The sequence below is a fragment of the Schistocerca cancellata genome, chromosome 7 (genome assembly GCF_023864275.1).
Source record: "Schistocerca cancellata isolate TAMUIC-IGC-003103 chromosome 7, iqSchCanc2.1, whole genome shotgun sequence".
In the NCBI taxonomy this organism is placed as follows: domain Eukaryota; kingdom Metazoa; phylum Arthropoda; class Insecta; order Orthoptera; family Acrididae; genus Schistocerca; species Schistocerca cancellata.
In genome coordinates this window covers 205,955,607-205,975,288 of record NC_064632.1, presented here as the reverse complement: position 1 = coordinate 205,975,288, position 19,682 = coordinate 205,955,607, and the positions used below count along the sequence as shown (strand labels likewise).

The window sequence follows — 19,682 nt, the reverse complement described above, 5'->3', positions numbered from 1 at the left end:
GGCAAGAAGACGACACACTGACAAACTTTGACACTGTGACACCTCCTGGGTGGTTCAATCCTTATGTAAAGACATCGTGTGATAGTATGTAAAGTGAACGTGATCCCACCCCTTAGAGTGCAGTGCGGTCGTAGTTTTTCTTTGGTGTGCATGGTGAACCACTAAGGACCGTTAAAAACCATTCCACGAAACTTCAATATGATCAGAAGCAGCTCCTCTTTCACATCCTGCTGTTGCATGATGACAGAGGAATGGAGCACTGGCGCATTCATCGAAACAAATTTCGTCGAAAGGTTGTGGACAAATGCGGTTGCTAACAAACGACGTCCTTTCAGGATCGAAGTGTCAGAGAGGTGTCAGTAGCATCAAAGAGTGTCTGGAACATCTTTCTGTAGCTCGTTGGAAACTGTCATTTTCAACTGGGCAATATGTGGGAATCAACGTCCCGAAGAAAGGGATGGTTTCATTGGTGCCCTTTATGCCATCCTCTGAGGCCTTTTTGTGTCGATTCTGAATGGTGATGTGTCTGAAATGCTTATTCGACCATCCATAAGTAAGCCCTTGATTTCAACGTTAGGCACCGTGGTTCTGACCTGCATTTTAGAGGCATCAAAAGAAGGAGGGGAATGTGGAGAAGAGGGCTGTGGCAACCTCCCCGTCGTTTGACACGTGCACTACGATGGCACTGGGCAGAACTGCTGTGTAATTTGCTGACAACGTGTCGTCATTAACCCATCTTACACGTAACTTGAACTTCTGAGCTCTGGCCTCTTTTTTCGCATGTGTCGACATCTTGTTGTTTGAAGCGTTCTCGAGCCGGACGTTGAGGTCGAACGGACCCGCGTTGTTGGTTCAGACGACGTTTCTAGACACCTCTGAGCCAATTTGTAACTTACGCGTCGGAATGGGAGACAGTCACAGTGATCCTTTAATTCTGTTATGAAGTGTGCATTGTAGGAGGCAACTGAAAGGAATACACAATAATTCCAATGAAGTCCCTGCGATTCATGATGGATCACTGGATATTAAAAAAGGCCGGAGATCGTTATTAATGAATAATTTTTTATACATGTCTGCACTTATCACGACATGATGGTACGTCGAGCACGGCCGAACGTGATACCTTTGGTTGTCCAGCTGTTATGCTATGGAGAGATATCATGTTGCATAGTCGTAATGACTCCAAAGCCTTTGACTCACTGGTGTGTGGCAGTGTACTCCATCCCCATGTGTGTCCTATCGGGTGTGAATTCGGATCTGTCTTCAATTTTATGGACGACAATGGTCGACCGTAACGAACAGGGCAGCTGGTGGAGCTCTTGGAACTAGAGGGTATTCGGTGAATGAGGTGGTCTGCCAGTTCCCCCGACAAATTCCATCGATCACGTATGGTGTGCGTTGGGGAGTCGTACTGCAGCACGTCCACATGCACCAACGAGCGTCCAGCAGTTGTTAACAATGCTGGTGGAGGGACGGAGGGCCTTACGGCAAGAACTACTTACCAACCTTGCAGGTATCACTGGAGCTCGTTGCAGAGCATAGGTGGTGATCACACGCTCTGTCAAGAACCATGCCTAGCCTTTTTTTAATGTCGTAAGGAGCATCATGAATCGTGGTGACATCAGTGTAATTATTGTGTTTGAATAAATTTCTCTTCGTCGCATTGCATACTTCTTTAAGTTACCTTCTGTTTTATACTGTACTGTACTGTTCTGGGGTAAGTCTTTCTACGTATGGTAAAAGTTTCATCCACCTATAGTAAAAAAATGATCGTATGGCACTGCTGGCCGGGAGGCCTCATCCGGGGAAGTTCGACCGACAAATGCGAGTCTTATTTCAGTCGACGCCACATTGGACGACTCGCGTGCCGGCGGTGAGAATGAAATGATGATGAGGACAACACGACAACCTGTCCACGAGCGGAGAAAATCTCCAAGCCGGCCACTAATTGAATTGCAAGGGAGGCAAGCATGTTACCATCCATCTAAGCAGGCGGACGCGACCTATGGTGCTTGGTAGTAACATCATTTGAAAGTTCGATTAGTCCTCCAGATTTGCACACCTGTGTATGCAATCAGCACCATCATCAGCAGGAGCAATATCTGTTATCAACGCTGGATATTGTCCCATTTTGTGACTCCACGAACAGTTGAAGGACGATATGATTCTCCTCATTCGCGTCTTCGTTGCGGTTGTATGCGTCAACCCATTGCAGCCATATTGTAATATGCGGATATCATTTAGTCTGTTATATTTGGACATAATGTGCCATTTCTTCTACACGCCGTTGTTTCTTATACTTTCACTTTAAAATCTCATCCTCAAAAGTCCGGAGATCGTTATTAACGAGAACGTGAAAATAATATCACTATGCATTTATACTGCCCTTATCAGTTTCGGGAAGAGACCATCAATCATATCCGTAAACGATATATCGTTTTGATTTGACTTAATGCTGTATGATTTTCGTACCTCAGTAGGTAAAAATGATCACGCTGTTGCATTTCTGTCCGACTGTTAAAAACCACTTTCCTCAGGAACGGGTAGAGTATTAAGTTGAAATGTATGACACCCACCTACGCCTACGGTCGCTCGACAATTTAAAAAAAATTAAGCAGTACAAGTCAATTCAGCCAAAAGATGCGACAATTTATGACAAATATTTTGATACCAACTCAATCATCAGAACGTGTAAATTTTCCCGTTGACCTGGAATCATGACATTAGTCAAGGAGCTAAGTTTCACAGTAAAACTAAAGGAAATATCCGAAAATTGTTAGGTTGTAATTGTATCACAAAAAAAAATTTTTTCTTAGCATTTGCTATTCAACTGTCTCTCCCTCTGTCTGTGACGACTCCTTTATCTCAGGAAGGGGAAAGAGTATCATGTTGAAATTTGTGATACAGACTAAGCTCTATAGTCCCCTGGCGTTTAAAACTTAGAAGCTTCTGTTAGTGCAACCAAAAGGTACAGAAATTTATATGACATACTTTGATACTCTCAGACTTACTTATCAAGACCCTAATGGTAATTCCCTTTGACCTAGAATCATGAAATTCGACGAAATCCAACCGCGCGGGATTAGCCGAGCGGTCTCAGGCGCTGCAGTCATGAACTGTGTGGCTGGTCCCGGCGGATGTTCGAATCCCCCCTCGGGCATGGGTGTGTGTGTTTGTCCTTAGTATAATTTAGGTGAAGTAATTTGTAAGCTTAGGGACTGATGACCTTAGCAGTTACGTCCCATAAGATTTCACACACATTTTTTGACAAAATCCAATGTTTCACAGTACAAGGAGAGTAAAAAATCCTAAAGGTGTTAAACTGATATTAAATCACACAAAAAACATCTTTTTGCCGTCAAGACTTATACTACATTCGACATCCCTCAAAAGTCTAACAGAAAAGTATTACTGCAGGGAAACATAAAACGTAAGTTGTAATCGCTTAGTAGTAACTAAATAAAAAATATTTTATCAACTCTCTCAATGCATATGTAAACTGAAGTCCCTTGCTCGCTTCTGTTTGTATGTCTCAGGAAATACCACAGGGATTTTGATACGCTCTTGGAATTCCTGGGACCGATCCCTTGCCAGCATCGATGTCGATGACAGGCAAAACTCGTCGAGATTTATCTATGTATATAATTAAGTTAGTACGGAACCCTCAGTGCGAGTCCTACTCACGAGTCCTACTCGTGCTTCGCCAATTTTAAATATAGCATTTGAGTTCTTTTGCTTTGTTCTTCCCTATGTCTATTTAGTTCGCTAATTGCGAAACGTTTGTATCAAAATTAACAGTGTTCGCCACAGCTAATATTGAAAACTAAGACCAAATTAGGCGTGCGACAGTAGATTCAGAAAGTTCTAGGAGACTTGGGTCCACAAACGATCTGTGGGTGACAGAACTGCGGATGTTGGGTAAGCGCCCACAATGACTTCTGTATGAAATATTGTGCAAATCAGTGGAAATATATCAGAAATATGGTTAACTCTCTGACTGAGCTCAAATTTCTCCCATGGCATGTGACTGAGAATTGGGCAGCGGCACATTTTGCTGCTGATGTAATTAGGTATCTAACGCGCCAATAAAGCCATTTCTTGATGGACTGAGCAGAGTCTGCATCTCAACGTCCATGATAATGAGACGTGAATCCTTGGGAATATGGAGTCTGGTGTCGTCCCTAAAGTGTACATCTCTCTCGTGAATATGGTGCAAGACATGGAGCCGCCAACTGCACATTCTTCTCAAACTTTACAAGGTGATCCACACAAGTTTTAAGGCATTCGCCACTGACTGCAGAGACGAGTGCAGGACTCGTCCTTAAAGAAGTCTATGGGAACAATAAATCGTGACATATGAAGCGCTGAAGCTGTCTTGCATTACTTTTTACGATTAGCCATGGCTCAAATTAGCCACCAGTTAAATGAGGATATAATCGAAAACTTTTCATTTCAAGTTCATATTTTATATCAAATAGGACAGTATCTCACATTTAAAGCAGTGACGACTAATAACTAGTGCCACCAACATTTTATAATGGTTTCAAGGGAAATTTCAACTGCACAACTACATAGCATTTTCTACGACTGAGAGACGATGGAAACCATCATCGACGTTAACATCAAGGACTGAGCCTCTTGGCTAATCTCGTCTCCTTCAACATTGTTCAAGCCATCTCCTCATTTGTCTTCCTAAAGACCTTTTGCCTCTTGGTTTATACTGTTTCATGTTTCATAACACATATTTATTTTATTATGGCAGATACATTTTGCCATCATTTGCCTTTTGATCTGTCAAAGCATATCCAGCCACGTATCTAAGTCTTTTCGCATGCTTCTATTCTCTTTTCATCTCTCTTCTTATGAGTCCAGTTTTCGCATCGCTAGGGCAATGCTGGTATAGCCATAACCTTATAGAACTTTAGTAGAGAATCTCTGTAGACTGTCTTTCCAAATGTTCTGCATAAAGTTCCACATAAATAGTTAAATAGGTCTAAATCATGTCGTATTTCGTTATCGCTCCTATGTAAAACAGCACCCTAAATATTTAAAGCCATTACCCTGATCTAAGATCTGCCTGTCAATTTCAATCGTAACTCCTATAGGCTGGTCTCTTAAAACACCATTGACTTTATCTTTGTGATGAAGACATTTAGATTGTATTCTCTCGCTATTTTGCTGACATAAAGACAGATTCACGTAAGGCATTTTCTGAGGGGGCCACTCTTATCTAACTCCCCGCCTTATGTCAGCCGTACAACAGCTGCTATTCATATTTGCATTTTATTTTTCATATATAAACCATGTACAACTCTTATAAGATGAGATGATATCCATATATTTCTTAAAATTTTCCATGGTTTCTTTCGATTTACTTTATGAAATGCGTTTTCGTTGTCAGTGAAGACAATGAATGTTGATAAACTGAATTTTCGCTGTTTTTCTATTAGCTGTTTCACGGTGAATATACAGTCCGAGCATGATTTGCTTTTGGAAAACCATGCTGATCATTACATAATACAGTTTCAGCGATTAGCGGTAGACATAGAGTGATGGAACATGAATATCAGAGAATCTTGCATATTTAGCTTCCTTCTACTGTATTATGCCATATACTACCATATTTTGGAGTGACTCCACATACGGAGAGAAAGTAGTTACAAGGCAAAAGTGCGTATTAAGATTCATTTCTGGTATAAACTCAAAAACAGCATTCCGATACCTTTTTAAAGAACTAGATATACAAACAAATGCTTCTCAGTCTATTCATTCCCTATTGAAGTTTGTTCTAAGTCTTCAATTTCCCTGAACGAGCACGTGATGAATAGTGATCTACGTTAGAACGAAATGAAGATACACGTAATCACTAAGCTGTAGAGCAGGTACGATTACGAAAAGAGGGCCACACAGATTAAAAATATCATATTAAGTTTCGTGTGTTTTCGATTGCTGCCAATTTAAACTACCAGTCAGCTCTGGCTCATTCGAAGTTTGCGAAATATTGCGTTATGTGAGGCAATTGAAAAATAAATAATGTACCGTGTGTTTTTAAACATGAATGGCCTTATAAACCGCTTTCGCGAGCCCTTGTTACGTCCATGCCTTATTTATACGACAGCTGCTGAGCGGCACGAGGTGAGCGCATCGGTGGATGGCCAATACTGACCAACGAAACAGTAAACATTCACTCTCTGACGACCCCTCTGGACTCGTAGGATATGCCTTTCCTTGTGCGTTACTCGCCAAACCGTTTTCGTTCCATATAAGCGTGAACAGGCAAAAGACTGTATGTCGACACTAGTATCGATTACTACACGAGAACCTATCGAAATATGTCGGCCAGAGAAATGGAACTGTTGTTAGTACTTCTCGAGAGAAATATTTATAACAGTGACCTCTGAGGAAGTATACTCGACAAGCAGGCTGTCAGTAAGGGATACGGGTGGATTAAAAATGTTTTCTGTAATACGGAAGATCCCGGGAAATACGAGAGCGTTGGTCACTCTACTCGTAGCCAAATATTCACAGTTATCTCACAAACAGCACGTTTTTGGACTCATGTTTAGTGAAACTTTTGTTCTTCCGTTACAGTATGTTTTCATCAGTGTCAGTTTTCACTAATAATTGTGAGACATTCTATACACAGGATGAACTAGAACTCCAGTGACAAATTGTATGAGGTTATTCAAGGATGCCTTTTGAACCTTATATAACGAACTCACGGTCTCCATCGGGTCGTTACAGAGCTAGTGTATTTCGTTTGGTTTCCTTCCCCAAATAGCTTTATGTCTGAATGCATTGGAAAGAGTGCACATTAGTGCAAATGTCGACAATACGTAATGTGTGTCACGGTAACTGCTTCTGTTAACAGTTATGCCTTCATTATACTCAGTTTTAAAAACCGTACTGAAGTACAGTTTGGACGACACTGTACTGGTCGCTGTGGTCCTGTTCCATTTCCATCTCAAGCATCGGACAATGCAACGATGGACTTCTTCTGGGGGTATGTGGAGAGCCTAGTTTACGAGACTTCAGTAGATACTCTCATGGACCTTTATTGCTAGGATTGTTGCACCCGCGGAAGATGTGCGCCAGCCTCCTGCAATTCTTGAGCATTTAAGACAGTAGTGCGTCGCCGTACACTTTGCCGTGACTTGTTACATGTTGTGCTGTAGACTGACAGAACAGATTTCTTACACCGTCATAAAAGGACCTGTGTCTTGCCTTAGGCTTGTTTCATTATTTTGTGCCTTGCGTTGTAAGTTTTAGGTATGGCACATTAAAAGTGTCTTCACTGTTGTGGAGGTATTTTCTGATAAGTACGGGTGACTTCCATAACGAACGTGTCGCTGTACACCATGAGTCCCTTATACCAAAATAATCAGAAGGTATCCCCGCACAATTTCTGAAAGTTTCACAAAATTCATAACACAAAGCTGTATTTGTTTTTTTTTATTGTGCTACCGGTTTCGGTTACAAGCCCTCATCTGAAAACTTGCCGGTGGAGTTCTGGTTCACCCTGTACAACGTCTCTTACCTGTTCTGCAACTGTTTATTAGTGATTAAATGTTTACTCTTTAAGAGCTTTTTACCAGTTACAACCAGTATCTTTCTTGAAGGTTCTGCAGTTTTCCTCTTGCAAGGTACAAGTATTTTGATACGAAATTTCCTACACTTGGTTCTCCTGTCCGACGGATAATAGAAACGTTATGAAATTTTTCTGTTGGAGCTATATCCGAAATTAAAGCTATTAAACGCTGGATAGTTACAAAGAGGTGTCACCATACGCCATTGTGATCAAAGAACAACAAGGTTTCGAATTTAATTATCATGTCTAATTTTTCGTAAAAGTAGAAATGAATGTCTTTTGATAACCAAACGGATCATCAGAGTGGAATTTCAGGAAAAGAGAGAATGCTGTGTTATATGCTCTGAGATCACAGGCCCACATTGCGTAGGATGTTGTCGATTGCTAAGGCAAATACTGTGACTGACGCACTAAGGCCGCATTGTGCGAGATACTAAATACAGACACAGATTGTATCCCTCTTTTTTAGCGGATAGCAGATTGATGCGGAAAACGCCATAGCTTCCCTGCTGCGGAAGCATTGCACGAACATTGAGGGCGACGTTAAGAAATTAGTAGTACTAAACTTCAAATCCGCAAATGACTGTTTGGGGTCACAGTGACATATTTTCGTCGGAATTACCATATTTTATTTGTGAATACAATTCAGTTTAAAATAATATGCATGGTCTATTTGCTTCCCTACTGAAAGTACCTGGTATGAATTTTCGGCTTGCTTTCCCTCGCCTCTTTGTACTATTTATTTCGTATGTTCTTTCACGCATTTCCGATTAATTTTAAATTAAATATCACTATATTCATCAAGTCAGAATATTAAGTACAATAAAAGCCTTAGCCGGAACTTTCACGCAGGTATAGAAGGCGTTGCTGTACGTAGAGTGTTGTACATTTGTATATTATGAACAATCCCGTGACTGGTAAGCTGATGTATCCGGCGTAGTGTCACAAACTAGGCTAAAAAACGCTCCTAGCACGTGTGGCCAATTATGACGTTGTTTTCCAGTTTAATGACGTTCAACATGGGAGTAAGAACAGCAAAACAACGCTTCACTATGAAGCGACTGCACGAGAATTTCTACTGCAGTGAGTGGTGTACTCGTATAATGTCCGTCGGAATGTAGGCACATAGCACTTTCTGCGACCTTAGTGCATACTATGTTGATAATATCAACCAAAAAAGTTTCCTCCACCGTTTACGACCTTTCGACGCAACTGCAAAGAGCAAAAAAGTGAAGCATGAAAAGAACCACAGCTCAGTTTCACATTGTCATTCCGTAGTATACTTTTTGCAAAATACGTTGATCAATAATAGTCTCTCAATTTCTAATGACGGTTATTCATGAGACTTTCTGTATAAATAACGTTGAATGCAGAATATTTTCCAAAATTTATTTAAGAAAATTCTTTAATGATCATTATGTATCCTACCCTCAAAGGATTCGACCAAAACAGATCATAATCAATACAAAATTAAGCAGTGGAAGAATTTTTTTCACTAGGAATAAAATCACTAAGAAAACGTTATGCTAGAAGGGAAAGAACCGGTATGGGAGGAAAGCTGTAGCACAATAAATGTTACAAAAAGCAATACTGATTTTCGGGATTGCGGTGTCAATATATTTAGATGTAGTGAGGTCACAGAAAGTCAGAACATTTTCACAGAAAGACCAAAATGTGAGTTCGTTACTGATATGAAATCGCTAACTTCATTAGTACCAGAATCTGTAATTACAATTCATACAACTTATAGTGTTCAACAGGAGACTTTTGGCTCAGAGTATGATACTGATATTCACAAAAAGCCGTACACTCCCGCGCAACGCTAATATACAAGCACCTGGATTCACAAAGGTGTCGAAGTAACAAGCCGTTTCAATATGATTTCCAACTGCACGTCTGCTACGTATTGTATCTCCATGTTACGTGGTGTCGATACAGTTCGTTTGTGGTTGGCTTTTTGGCAATGATCCGCCATTTCATTTATTTATCTCCCCTTGTAAATAACGAGTAGACAATCACGTTAGTTACAGTCCCGGTGGTAGAACACTATTCATGATATCAGCAACAGCATCTGGCCGCAGTCTCTGACTTGATGAAGCACATATTGATTAACCGTCAATGCTGACTATTCATATGGCACAAGCGGTGGTACAAAGACGGTATCAGCTCAGTACGTGCTAATTCTATGTTTCATCGTGCTCACAGCACTTTACCAAGGGTCATGGACGTGAAATATTACAGGTAGTTTCGAAGAATAGTTGAATGTATTATGATTTGTTTGATTTAAAACATTACACAGTATCAAGTGATAACTAACCATTTCGAGATCTAAATGAGTATGGAAATAAGTATTCAAAAAGGAGAACGCTTTTATTTGTCTAGATGTTTTTAAAATGCACTGAAATTTGCAATATATTTCTTCTTTTCTCTAATAAAATGCTATTGAACTTTACAAACAAATAACGTGCAATCGTTATAAAATCCATACTTCATTTGTACAATGAGAATTGTTTCGACATTATTTGTGATTCAGTAAGACAACAATGCCAGCGAAGATATTTTTGATGGACGAGTGATGTCACATATCTATGGAACTGGTCCATTCACTGTCTGAGAGATGTTGTTTCTTATTTCATTTGTTCGGATCATGATTCGTGTGTCAACCTTGTCACCAGGAGTAGCACTTAATCTCTGTCTTACCGTACTATTCTAGATCTCCGTGTCTCCATCGGATACCACGAAAATAGTTCCTTGGGATTAAAAATCAAGATGAAAGGATATCAATGATAAGTTTCGCCGATGACGTTTCTATCCTCAGTGAAGAGCAATTACAGAAACTATAGAATTGAATGAACAGTCTAATGAATGCAAAATATAAGTTGGGAGTAAATTGAAGAAAGACAGAAATAAAACGGAAGGGGAAATGAGAATAGACTAGGTGAAGAAAAATGATCCATGATGGACGGAACAAGGAGAACATAAAAATCAGACCAGAACTAGCGAAAAGGTTGTTCCTGGCCAAGAGAAGTCTGTGTAGGACTTAATCTGAGGAATAGTTTTATGATAAAGTCCTTTTGGAGCACAGTATTATATAGTAGTGGAATACTGACTGTGGGAAAAACGGAACAGAAGAGAATAGAGGCATTTGAGATGTGATGCTACTGAAGTATGTTGAAAATTATGTAGACCTCTAATATAAGGTATGTGGAGGTTCTCCGCAGAATCTGGGAGGAATGAAATACATGGGAAACGCTGACAATAAGAAGGGTCGGGATAACAGACATATGTTAAGACGTCAGGGCATAACTTCCATGTACTGTAGAGGTTAAGAACTGTAGAGTGAGTGTGAGATTCGAATACATCCAGCAAATAATTGAGAACGTAGGCTGAAATTGCAATTTGCAAGTTTGTCACAGGAGAGAGACAACTATTTATTACTGAAGTCGCACCACGTTGTAAAAAGACGTGTTGTGTTACAGTCCAGTCTACTACTTTGGACAGCTTTGAAGTTATAGATATCAGTGTATTTCCAAGTAAACTAGAACACTTAGAAATTGGGAAGTGTAAACAATGGGAACAATTTTCTACTTGTTAACATGTTTAAACAGCTCCATACATTTTCAGGAAATCTAAATTGGTTTTTAAGACGTCCGCACCAGACATACGCATTAGTATAAGGTGGAACAAATTTTTCTCCATCTATGACCACAAAACTCTTGGTACGTCGATGGAAATAAAAGAAAGATATTACCCACTTTTAAATTTACTGTTTTATTCGCGTCTGTGTCGCAGCTTGTACTAATATACATAAGTCTGTACAAGTTGAAGCTTACTGTTGCTGTTAACTGCAGTTCCACGGATGTCCACACATTCCTTTACAATGTTTTCCTAACAGTATTAAAGTGCTAGTTCAGGAAATTTTTTACTATCATAGGGACGACAGACTCAGTTTGTTTTCCTTTAAATCATTAAACAACACTGCAATATATTTTCGTAGCTTTCTAGTCCTTAACTTATTGATTTCCTCTTCATCTACGAATAGCCTTCCTGAATGCTGCCAAATATAGTGAAAAAACACAAGTTTTCTAGCTCAGTTGTGAAAACTTCGTTTACTTCGTATTTTTAAAACTTTTGACAGATTTTTGCTGATCTTGTTACTTTAGTCATTTCAGAATTCTTGGCAATCCCTACACATTCCCGTTACAGAAATGAGTCTTATTCCCTTCAACTGAATATGACACTGGGACCAAAACATTTCGCAGAGCATTCCAAAAGCAGAGTAGACAAGACATATTTAATAATACAATTAATTCTATTGATTATTTTGAATACAGTCGGTGTCTGTAAAGTTGTTTGATTCATATGTCAATGACACGTATGAGTTTCGATTTTGCAAGTGATAATGTAAACATACCTTAGCGCGTGAGCCCTTAGTTGCTTGCTGTGCTTCAGATCCTCTATGGCGATTCCGTTGAAAGGCATGAAGACCTGTTGCACATCTGGATGTGTCTCAAACAAGCTGTAACAGAAAATTGAAAATTTATGTAGCCAAACCAGAAACTGAGATTTATTTCCTGCGGATCAGCGAAAAGTAATTCCAATTAATTTCAGCTGAGATATTACACGAAGAAATTAAATATCCAATTACCAAAAATTATGACGTGTAAACAGAACTTGTCAAACAATCTATTTGAACTGCAATGTTTTTTCCTAAGCGTGAATAGTGTATGCACATGTATTCGTCTATTCTGAGAACGATTCCACATAGCCTAGTTGGGCAATTTGAGGGAAAAAAAACAACGATCGACAGATGGAAAGTAAGGATATTTTAGAGAAACTTTGATCGTGGATAACTCCCTACCGACAATTATATAAAATAATTTTTTTTAATAATTCGAGAGAAAAACGACAGTGTTCCCGTATTGATCGAAATGAATTGCTGCGTTTGGACAGTCTGTAAATTAATACTGTGGTTGCTCGTTGGGTGGAAATTTTAAGGAAATTCCGACACAGAGTGAGTCGCTTTCTCTGCATGTACCACTTGTTGACCGATCTGTAAAATGATTTCGGCAGTCTCCAGCGCCTTCAAGTATCATCTACCCAGTTGGTCTTTCAGCACGTCTACCATCGTCAGACACACCCCTCCAATTGATGCCACATACAAGGTTACGTCACGCTGTGATTTAACCAGACTTTTCGGGGATTATTGGTATGTAACCTATAACAGGGACATAAATACAGATAACAGTAGGTTGACGAAAAACTTAATTCGACTGAAGAGAATTTCGTACACGCTGTATTGCTCGGAATTCGGTTGTGACTATATTTGTGCTTTAATATAGTATTCGGCTGGGATGGCTACAGTAGTCTTATTTACTGAAATGTTCCGTAGAAATCCATCCTGTGAGAGTAAATGTTAAAAGTAAAGCATAATATTGGTAGAGTTTTAGTTACTTTCGTTACTGACCAGTACTGATGGTAAAACATCTTCGTGTTACTTTCTCTTTTGTGCCTACAGATCCACGTTCGCCGCATCGGAAAGTGATGCTGTTACATAAGGTTCCTAAGCGAGATCATAGAATCAAAACAAACTTTACTATGTCTAATCTAAATCTTATCCGAGAAACCACGAAGAAGTAGACTTTTACCCAGTAGCGTAGCGATGAAAGGGGTTCGCTTTCGCAATGTTTTTCATTTGTTTGCATCCACGTCAAAACATTTCCTCGATTTTGGACGACGCCACATGCGAAAGTTATCAGAAAACAATCTTTTGGTTTTCTGGGCAAAAGCTTCTGCTACGGCATACTCTTAAATCGTGTCTACAGTATCCTGCAAACAGATGTGTTCTATCTTCAGCAACCACCCACGAATTGCAGGGGTAGGCGGAAGAAATTGCTAATTCACAAGAGATTTGTTTGAAATATTACGTAATCGAATCAATTCAAAGATGGGAAATTAAGTTCAGTTAGAGCAAACATTTTATAAATCATACAGTGTCCTCCAGTGGTAAATTTGGAACAATGACTTGCTAGCGTGTTGTGAAATCGAAACCACAACTGAAAATGTGATCAACCTCATTATTTCTAATTTTAAGATTAGCACATTCTTCCGTTTGCCCCGTATATAGTGATCGGAAGGAAGCGGAATGGACATTTCACAGCTGACTATGTATTGTCTTCCCAGAGACTAATACCAGTTTTGATGCAGCACGCAGATTTTTCCATTTTTTTGTCGTATGTATTTTATAGACACAAACTTACGACCGAAACATTTTCTTCCTTTTCTTACTTTCACTGATTTGGAAGTGGCTTCTCTTTGATCGGCTGTACACTTTGTGGAATAAAATCGTATGATTACATCAATTCTCAAAATCACGTAATTCATGCAAAATTTGTCAATGACATTTATTACTTAAGAGAGGTAGTTTGCATACAAGAGGGATAGTTTACTCAATCTCAAAACTTTATCAGTGGTAATAACCACTTTTGGATAAAATTTAACTTGGGACTACCCCTCCCTACAACCTTTTCTCCTCGCCTCCGCTACCGTTCCTGTCACATTCACTCTCTCACCGCCTCCCCTTTCCCACTCATTTATTTTCCCCCTCTCCAACGCTCTGCTTCTTCGCTCAACCTCTCCCTGCCGCTCATCCCTCTCCGCTCACTCCCCCTCCAAGCTTCCTAAGCCATGTCCATTTTTTTTTAAATAGGCTGATCATAGATTTCCGGTACCAAATTTGCTATACATATTCGGCTCTCCCAACAGCAGCTAAGTATTTCACTGTCATAAAACCTAAACAGTTGACCACATTTCACAACTCCATCCTGAGTGATACCCCTTTCTTCGAAATAAGCAAATCAAGGAGCTTCTAAACCTCATATTTTACTGCTATAAAAGTAAAACAGCCAGTTAGATGGTAACGAGGGATGGGACGTAGGTTTATTCTCATCCAGTGGTGTTTGCACTTGGGAGATGCATGAAGTCCGCAAATGTTTGAATACGTTTCAAGGAACTGTCCACCATGCACATTGGAGCGGTTAAGTAGTTTACTCTCTGAGTACAGCATAGTTTTTAAACATGCTTTCTCTTACAAAATTTGTCGTTTCAAAGAACGATAATTCTTGCTTTAAATAGCCTATTATAACTGCTTTATATCTACACATTGAAACCGTGTGCTAAATTCCTGTTAAGTGAGAGGTTAGTAAGGAAATGATACAAGAAGATTTTCTAAGTTCGGACAGCCCGCATTACGGAATCATCCGGAAGTAGCAACATCCCCCAGACAGAAAGCGTAAATGTTTCATCAGCTTTACTCAGTCAGGAAGACAGTAACATCAACACTCTTGAACGAGACTGAGAGCGAGTACAGCAGAAATTAGAAGAGTACGGACCGAATTGCCTCCATAATGTTATAGGAGAGGTACTAGGTCGGACGCAACATCGTCCAGCAGGGGTTTGATTAAGGAGTAAGTACAACGTAAGAAATTCGTTAAGGAAATGTAGCAGATTTGGAGAGCACAGACGACTGTAGAAGAGCAAAACCGATTCGGTCATTACAAATAACGCCATAGAGCGGAGCCTTTCCTCGACGATATTAATACTCAACCCCCACTAGCCTATAAGATCCGATCAGTGGCATCGATGCCGTTCATGTCGTTCGCACACTATGCCCGCGTTCTGGTACGGTGACATCTTGTGTGTGAAATAGTTCTAGTGATGATCTTACACTTGCTATCTTACGAGAAGATCAGCAATCTGTAGCCACTGTTAAAAAAAGTCAGCACAGCTCCCAGAACTGATGGCTAGTCCAGGGGTCTACCAACACGTCTCCGCTCCAGGACAGAAGCTCCTGCAAGACATTAGCGTCGCTCGAATCTGACAGCCTATCCTAATGGCGGGCCAGGTTGAGAACGACATCATGGCATCCGACATCATGGTCTGCCTGTTCGGAGAGGGTGGGTCTGAGCGCTCACAGAAACGGTATGTGAATCAAATACACACGTCGCGGTCACCATCTCCAATTAGGGCTACTTACGGGGAGTGCCTACCTGACCAACGGACGTCACACCGCCGCATCACTCCTCCACTCCGATCTGATGGAGCATTGAGTCTGCTGTTGCATTCAGTGCATTCGTCTCCGTATTACGTAGTCACCAGCCGTCGCAGAGGACACGGCAAACAACTTGTATTCGAAGTAGTAAATGGTCTAATCTTGAATATTGTTTTGCCACACAGGTCTTCGTCTGCATCCTGAAAAAAAGGTAGTGGCTCCCAACACAACAGTGGGTGACCCCTGCGTATCTCATTAACGTACCTATGAACATGAACAAGTTTTGCAAATATTATGTTTCTTAACGATGTGACGTGGGGCCAGATATTTGAGAAAACACAGAAAATACACACCACGCAAATAAATAAATAATCGATGCACCATGAAGGAAATCGAGAGATGTGATGTACACGTACAGACAAACAAGTAACAATTTCAGAAAAATTTGATGATTTGTTCAAGAGAAGGAGCTTCACAAACTAAGCAAGACCGAAACGCGTCGGTCTACCTCTGGCCCTTACGCAAGTAGTTATTCGGCTTCGAACTGATTGATAGATTTAGTGAATGTTCTCCTGATGGTTATTGTGCCAAACTCTGTGTAACTAGCGGGTTACATCGTCAGAATCCCAAGCTCGGTGGAGGGACCAGCCATTACCCTCCAAACTTTCTCAATTGGGGAGAGGTCAGGCGACATTGATGGTCAAAGTAAGGTTTTGCAAATACGAAAAAAAAAACAGTAGAAAGCGGACATAATATAACTGAAATGTAAACGCAGGGCTCGCTTCACAAGAAGGGCTAGGAAACAGGTAGTGGAAAATCGTCGACTTACCGCTGTGCTGTAAAGGCACCGCGGATGAAATCCCATGGTATCGTACTTTGATACGATGTAGCGTCCCAGACCATGACTATGAGCTGTCTAGCCGCCTAGCTCGTAACAATCAGGTTGGTACCTCCCCGCTGCCTGATGCATTCTGAATTGTCTTCAGTTATTCGTTTTGGACACCGCTGACCAGCGAAGATGTGTCTGGAGACGTCCCCGACAGCGATGTGATAACAATCATACTGCCCGACAACCAGGAGTGGTGGCTTGGGTTGACATTCCGTTTCATAGCAGGACCCCTCTCGTCGTAGCGCGAGGCACTCATACAGCACAGAGGTACGTCGTTGATATTCTACGCCACGTTGTGTTGCCTTCATGGGAAGCCATCCTGGGAATACGTATCAGGAATATAATGTCCGCCCACAAAGGACGAGAGTTTCTACTGCCTGTCTCTGTCCTTTCCAAGCCCCAACTACTCCATCAGTGCTACCGGATCTCTCCTCAATTAAGAACTTTTGGAGCAGTAAAGACAGAGCTCTCCAAACAGCTCGAGATTTTGACGACCTATCGCATCATTTGAGCAGAATTTGGTACGATTTCCCTGAGGAGACTTCCATCAATCAATGCCAAGCCAGACAATTGGTTTTGTCAGGGTGAATTGCCCATTTCGTGGATCTCCGTCTCTTGAATGAATCATCGAATTTTTCTGAAATTGTAATCTTTTTTTGTTGTTGTACGTTTAGGTAACATCAAGCAATTTCCGTCCCATTCAGATTATTCTTTCGTGATGTGTCATTCTTATTCGTTTTTATATTTGACTCTTAGAGTGTATACCTATCAGCGCCTACAGTATTCAGTTCTCTGGGCATTAGTGGTTATAGGGAGAAAAGTGATGTGAAGGGCATTAGTTTGAAGTCCTCATGTTTACGGAGGCATGCGGGGTGGAGGAATGTGGGGAGACTGGAAGGGACAACATGTATGTAGTATCAGGAAGACTGTGCTGTGCATGTATGCCTAGCCAGCAACGTCTTACACGAGTATTTTTGAAATTTTCAAACATGCACATGGCTTACTTCTCATATTACTGAACTGTGGACTGTAAGTGTTTCAGATTGCTGTAAGAACGTGACAGGTATGTACTGGTGGACTCCCACGAACAGTTAGAAAGGGGACGGCCTCTAATGTTGAAGAAGGAAATGTGTGTTGTATTTTACTGTTATCTATGTGGTAGTTTCTCAGTGATGAACTTCCTGGGATATTGCAGTAACCCTGTGTAGCCTATTATTACCATATGGACCCAGATATAGTGCTAGATTTTGTTGAAGTTTGAAACAAAAAGCAGATTTGTGATTATCTAGTATTAAACCATGACTTCTGAGTGCAAGAAGACTACCGATGACACAAGAATATTATTGTGAACAACGATAAAACAGCTGGATAGGTAATTTTAAATAATGAGTTAAAATTGTAGCATAAATTTTTGAGAATGAATACATGGTCCAAATAGGTTGCAAATTGTTTTTTATCTGTGGAATCCACCAGTTTCAACCATGAGTCATTTTCACGCTCCTGTGATAAACTCATAAAACGGTGACATTCGTGTATACGTTATATGCCTACAAGCTCTCGCGAATACATATACTTCATTACCCAAATTCCTTACATATTTTAAGCTTCACCCTTCATTTCAAATTTTGCTACATCACTGGTAAATGTGGACAGGTATAATCATATTTCTGTGAATATGTGATATAAAAACAATACAATAGCGTACGTGTTGACAACCATTACCCGACACACACAGAAAGCTGTCATATCGTGATATAGGCGTAGCTGTTGTGATGTGACCAAAGATGTTTAGAGTTCTATCTATGGAAGTTTGAAAACATTAACTAAGCTACTGGCACAATATTCATTGGCATATCAAGTTCTTTGTTGTCTCATGTCAACCTTATTAAAAGTAGCGTATCGACACACACAATACATACGTCTTGCCACATGTAGTATTGCAGTTACAGTAGAAAGTACGAAGATTATGCCGGTCTCTAAAAGATGCATGCTAGTCAGCAGTCAGACTACAAAATAAAATATTACTAAAGAACAAGCTACAGATTGTATACGAAGCGCAGTTTCACTATATACAATGTTACAATAAAAACTGAAATCAAGGATGAATTACACCATGACAGTACAGTATAGATCTTATTTGAAGGAGAAGGGACCCATTCTGGATTGCCTGTGTGGGCCATCTAAATTACTATACAATGTGATGCGATACAGAAAGAATAGATAATTTTGTGAAAAACAGACTCATTTAGATCTCATTATTTTTAAGTCTTTTAGTACTAGCGAAATAGCAGCTTACACACCATCTGTCATCTATATGTCCGATTGTAGCATTCACTGTGACCTTAAAAAATTAAAAGTATGTCGAACTTCCTGATGTACAGCTTAATACTATCTAAAACTAGTAGCTATACTTACGAGTTCAGTCTGGAACCGCGCGACCGCTACGGTCGCATGTTCGAATCCTGCCTCGGGCATGGATGTGTGTGATGTCCTTAGGTTAGTTAGGTTCAAGAAGTTCTAAGTTCTAGGGGACTGATGACCTCAGATGTTAAGTCTCATAGTGCTCAGAGCCATTTGAACCATTTATACTTACGAGGAAAATAGCCTTATTGTCAGTCCATACGTTTTACGTCTTACAGTACTAGCGGATTCAAAGGTCATACGTCGTGTAACACGTTACACAGAATTAATTTACGCTATATAACAAACTTTTACATCAAATCACAAGCCCTGGCGTGAGCTGCGATACAGGTAACCATATCATCGGCTGTATAAAGTGCCATGATATGTCTATAATTAACTTTTATGTCTTCCTTCGCCAAAGAAGTTGGTTTTACCAGACTGGAAGCTACAATTTGCATCTACATAATGGATGTTGTTTTGAACCTGTGGGGCCTAAGATTATCAAATGCCAAGAAACACTATTTATGAGGTGTTCGTTATGGAATGAAATTTTCACTCTACAGCGAAGTGTGCGTTGATATGAAACTTCCTGGCAGATTAAAACTGTGTGCCGGAACGAGACTCGAAATCGGGACCTTTGCCTTTCGCGGGCAAGTGCTCTACTGACTGAGATACCCTAGCATGACTCACGACCCGTTCACACAGTTTTAATTTAGCCGTTGAAAGGCAAAGATCCCGAGTTCGATTCTCGG

At 40.3% G+C, this 19,682-nt stretch overlaps 1 protein-coding gene across 1 annotated transcript in view; it reads right to left on the bottom strand.

Annotated features, from left to right (window-relative positions):
• The window catches only part of LOC126092701 (uncharacterized), a 379,772-nt gene that overhangs the window by 238,373 nt on the left and 121,717 nt on the right, over window positions 1–19,682 (bottom strand). Inside the window, exon 3 of the mRNA XM_049908424.1 lies at window positions 12,003–12,107. Within this exon, the coding sequence (XP_049764381.1) occupies window positions 12,003–12,107 (105 nt within the window). The remainder of the gene's footprint in view (window positions 1–12,002; window positions 12,108–19,682) is intronic.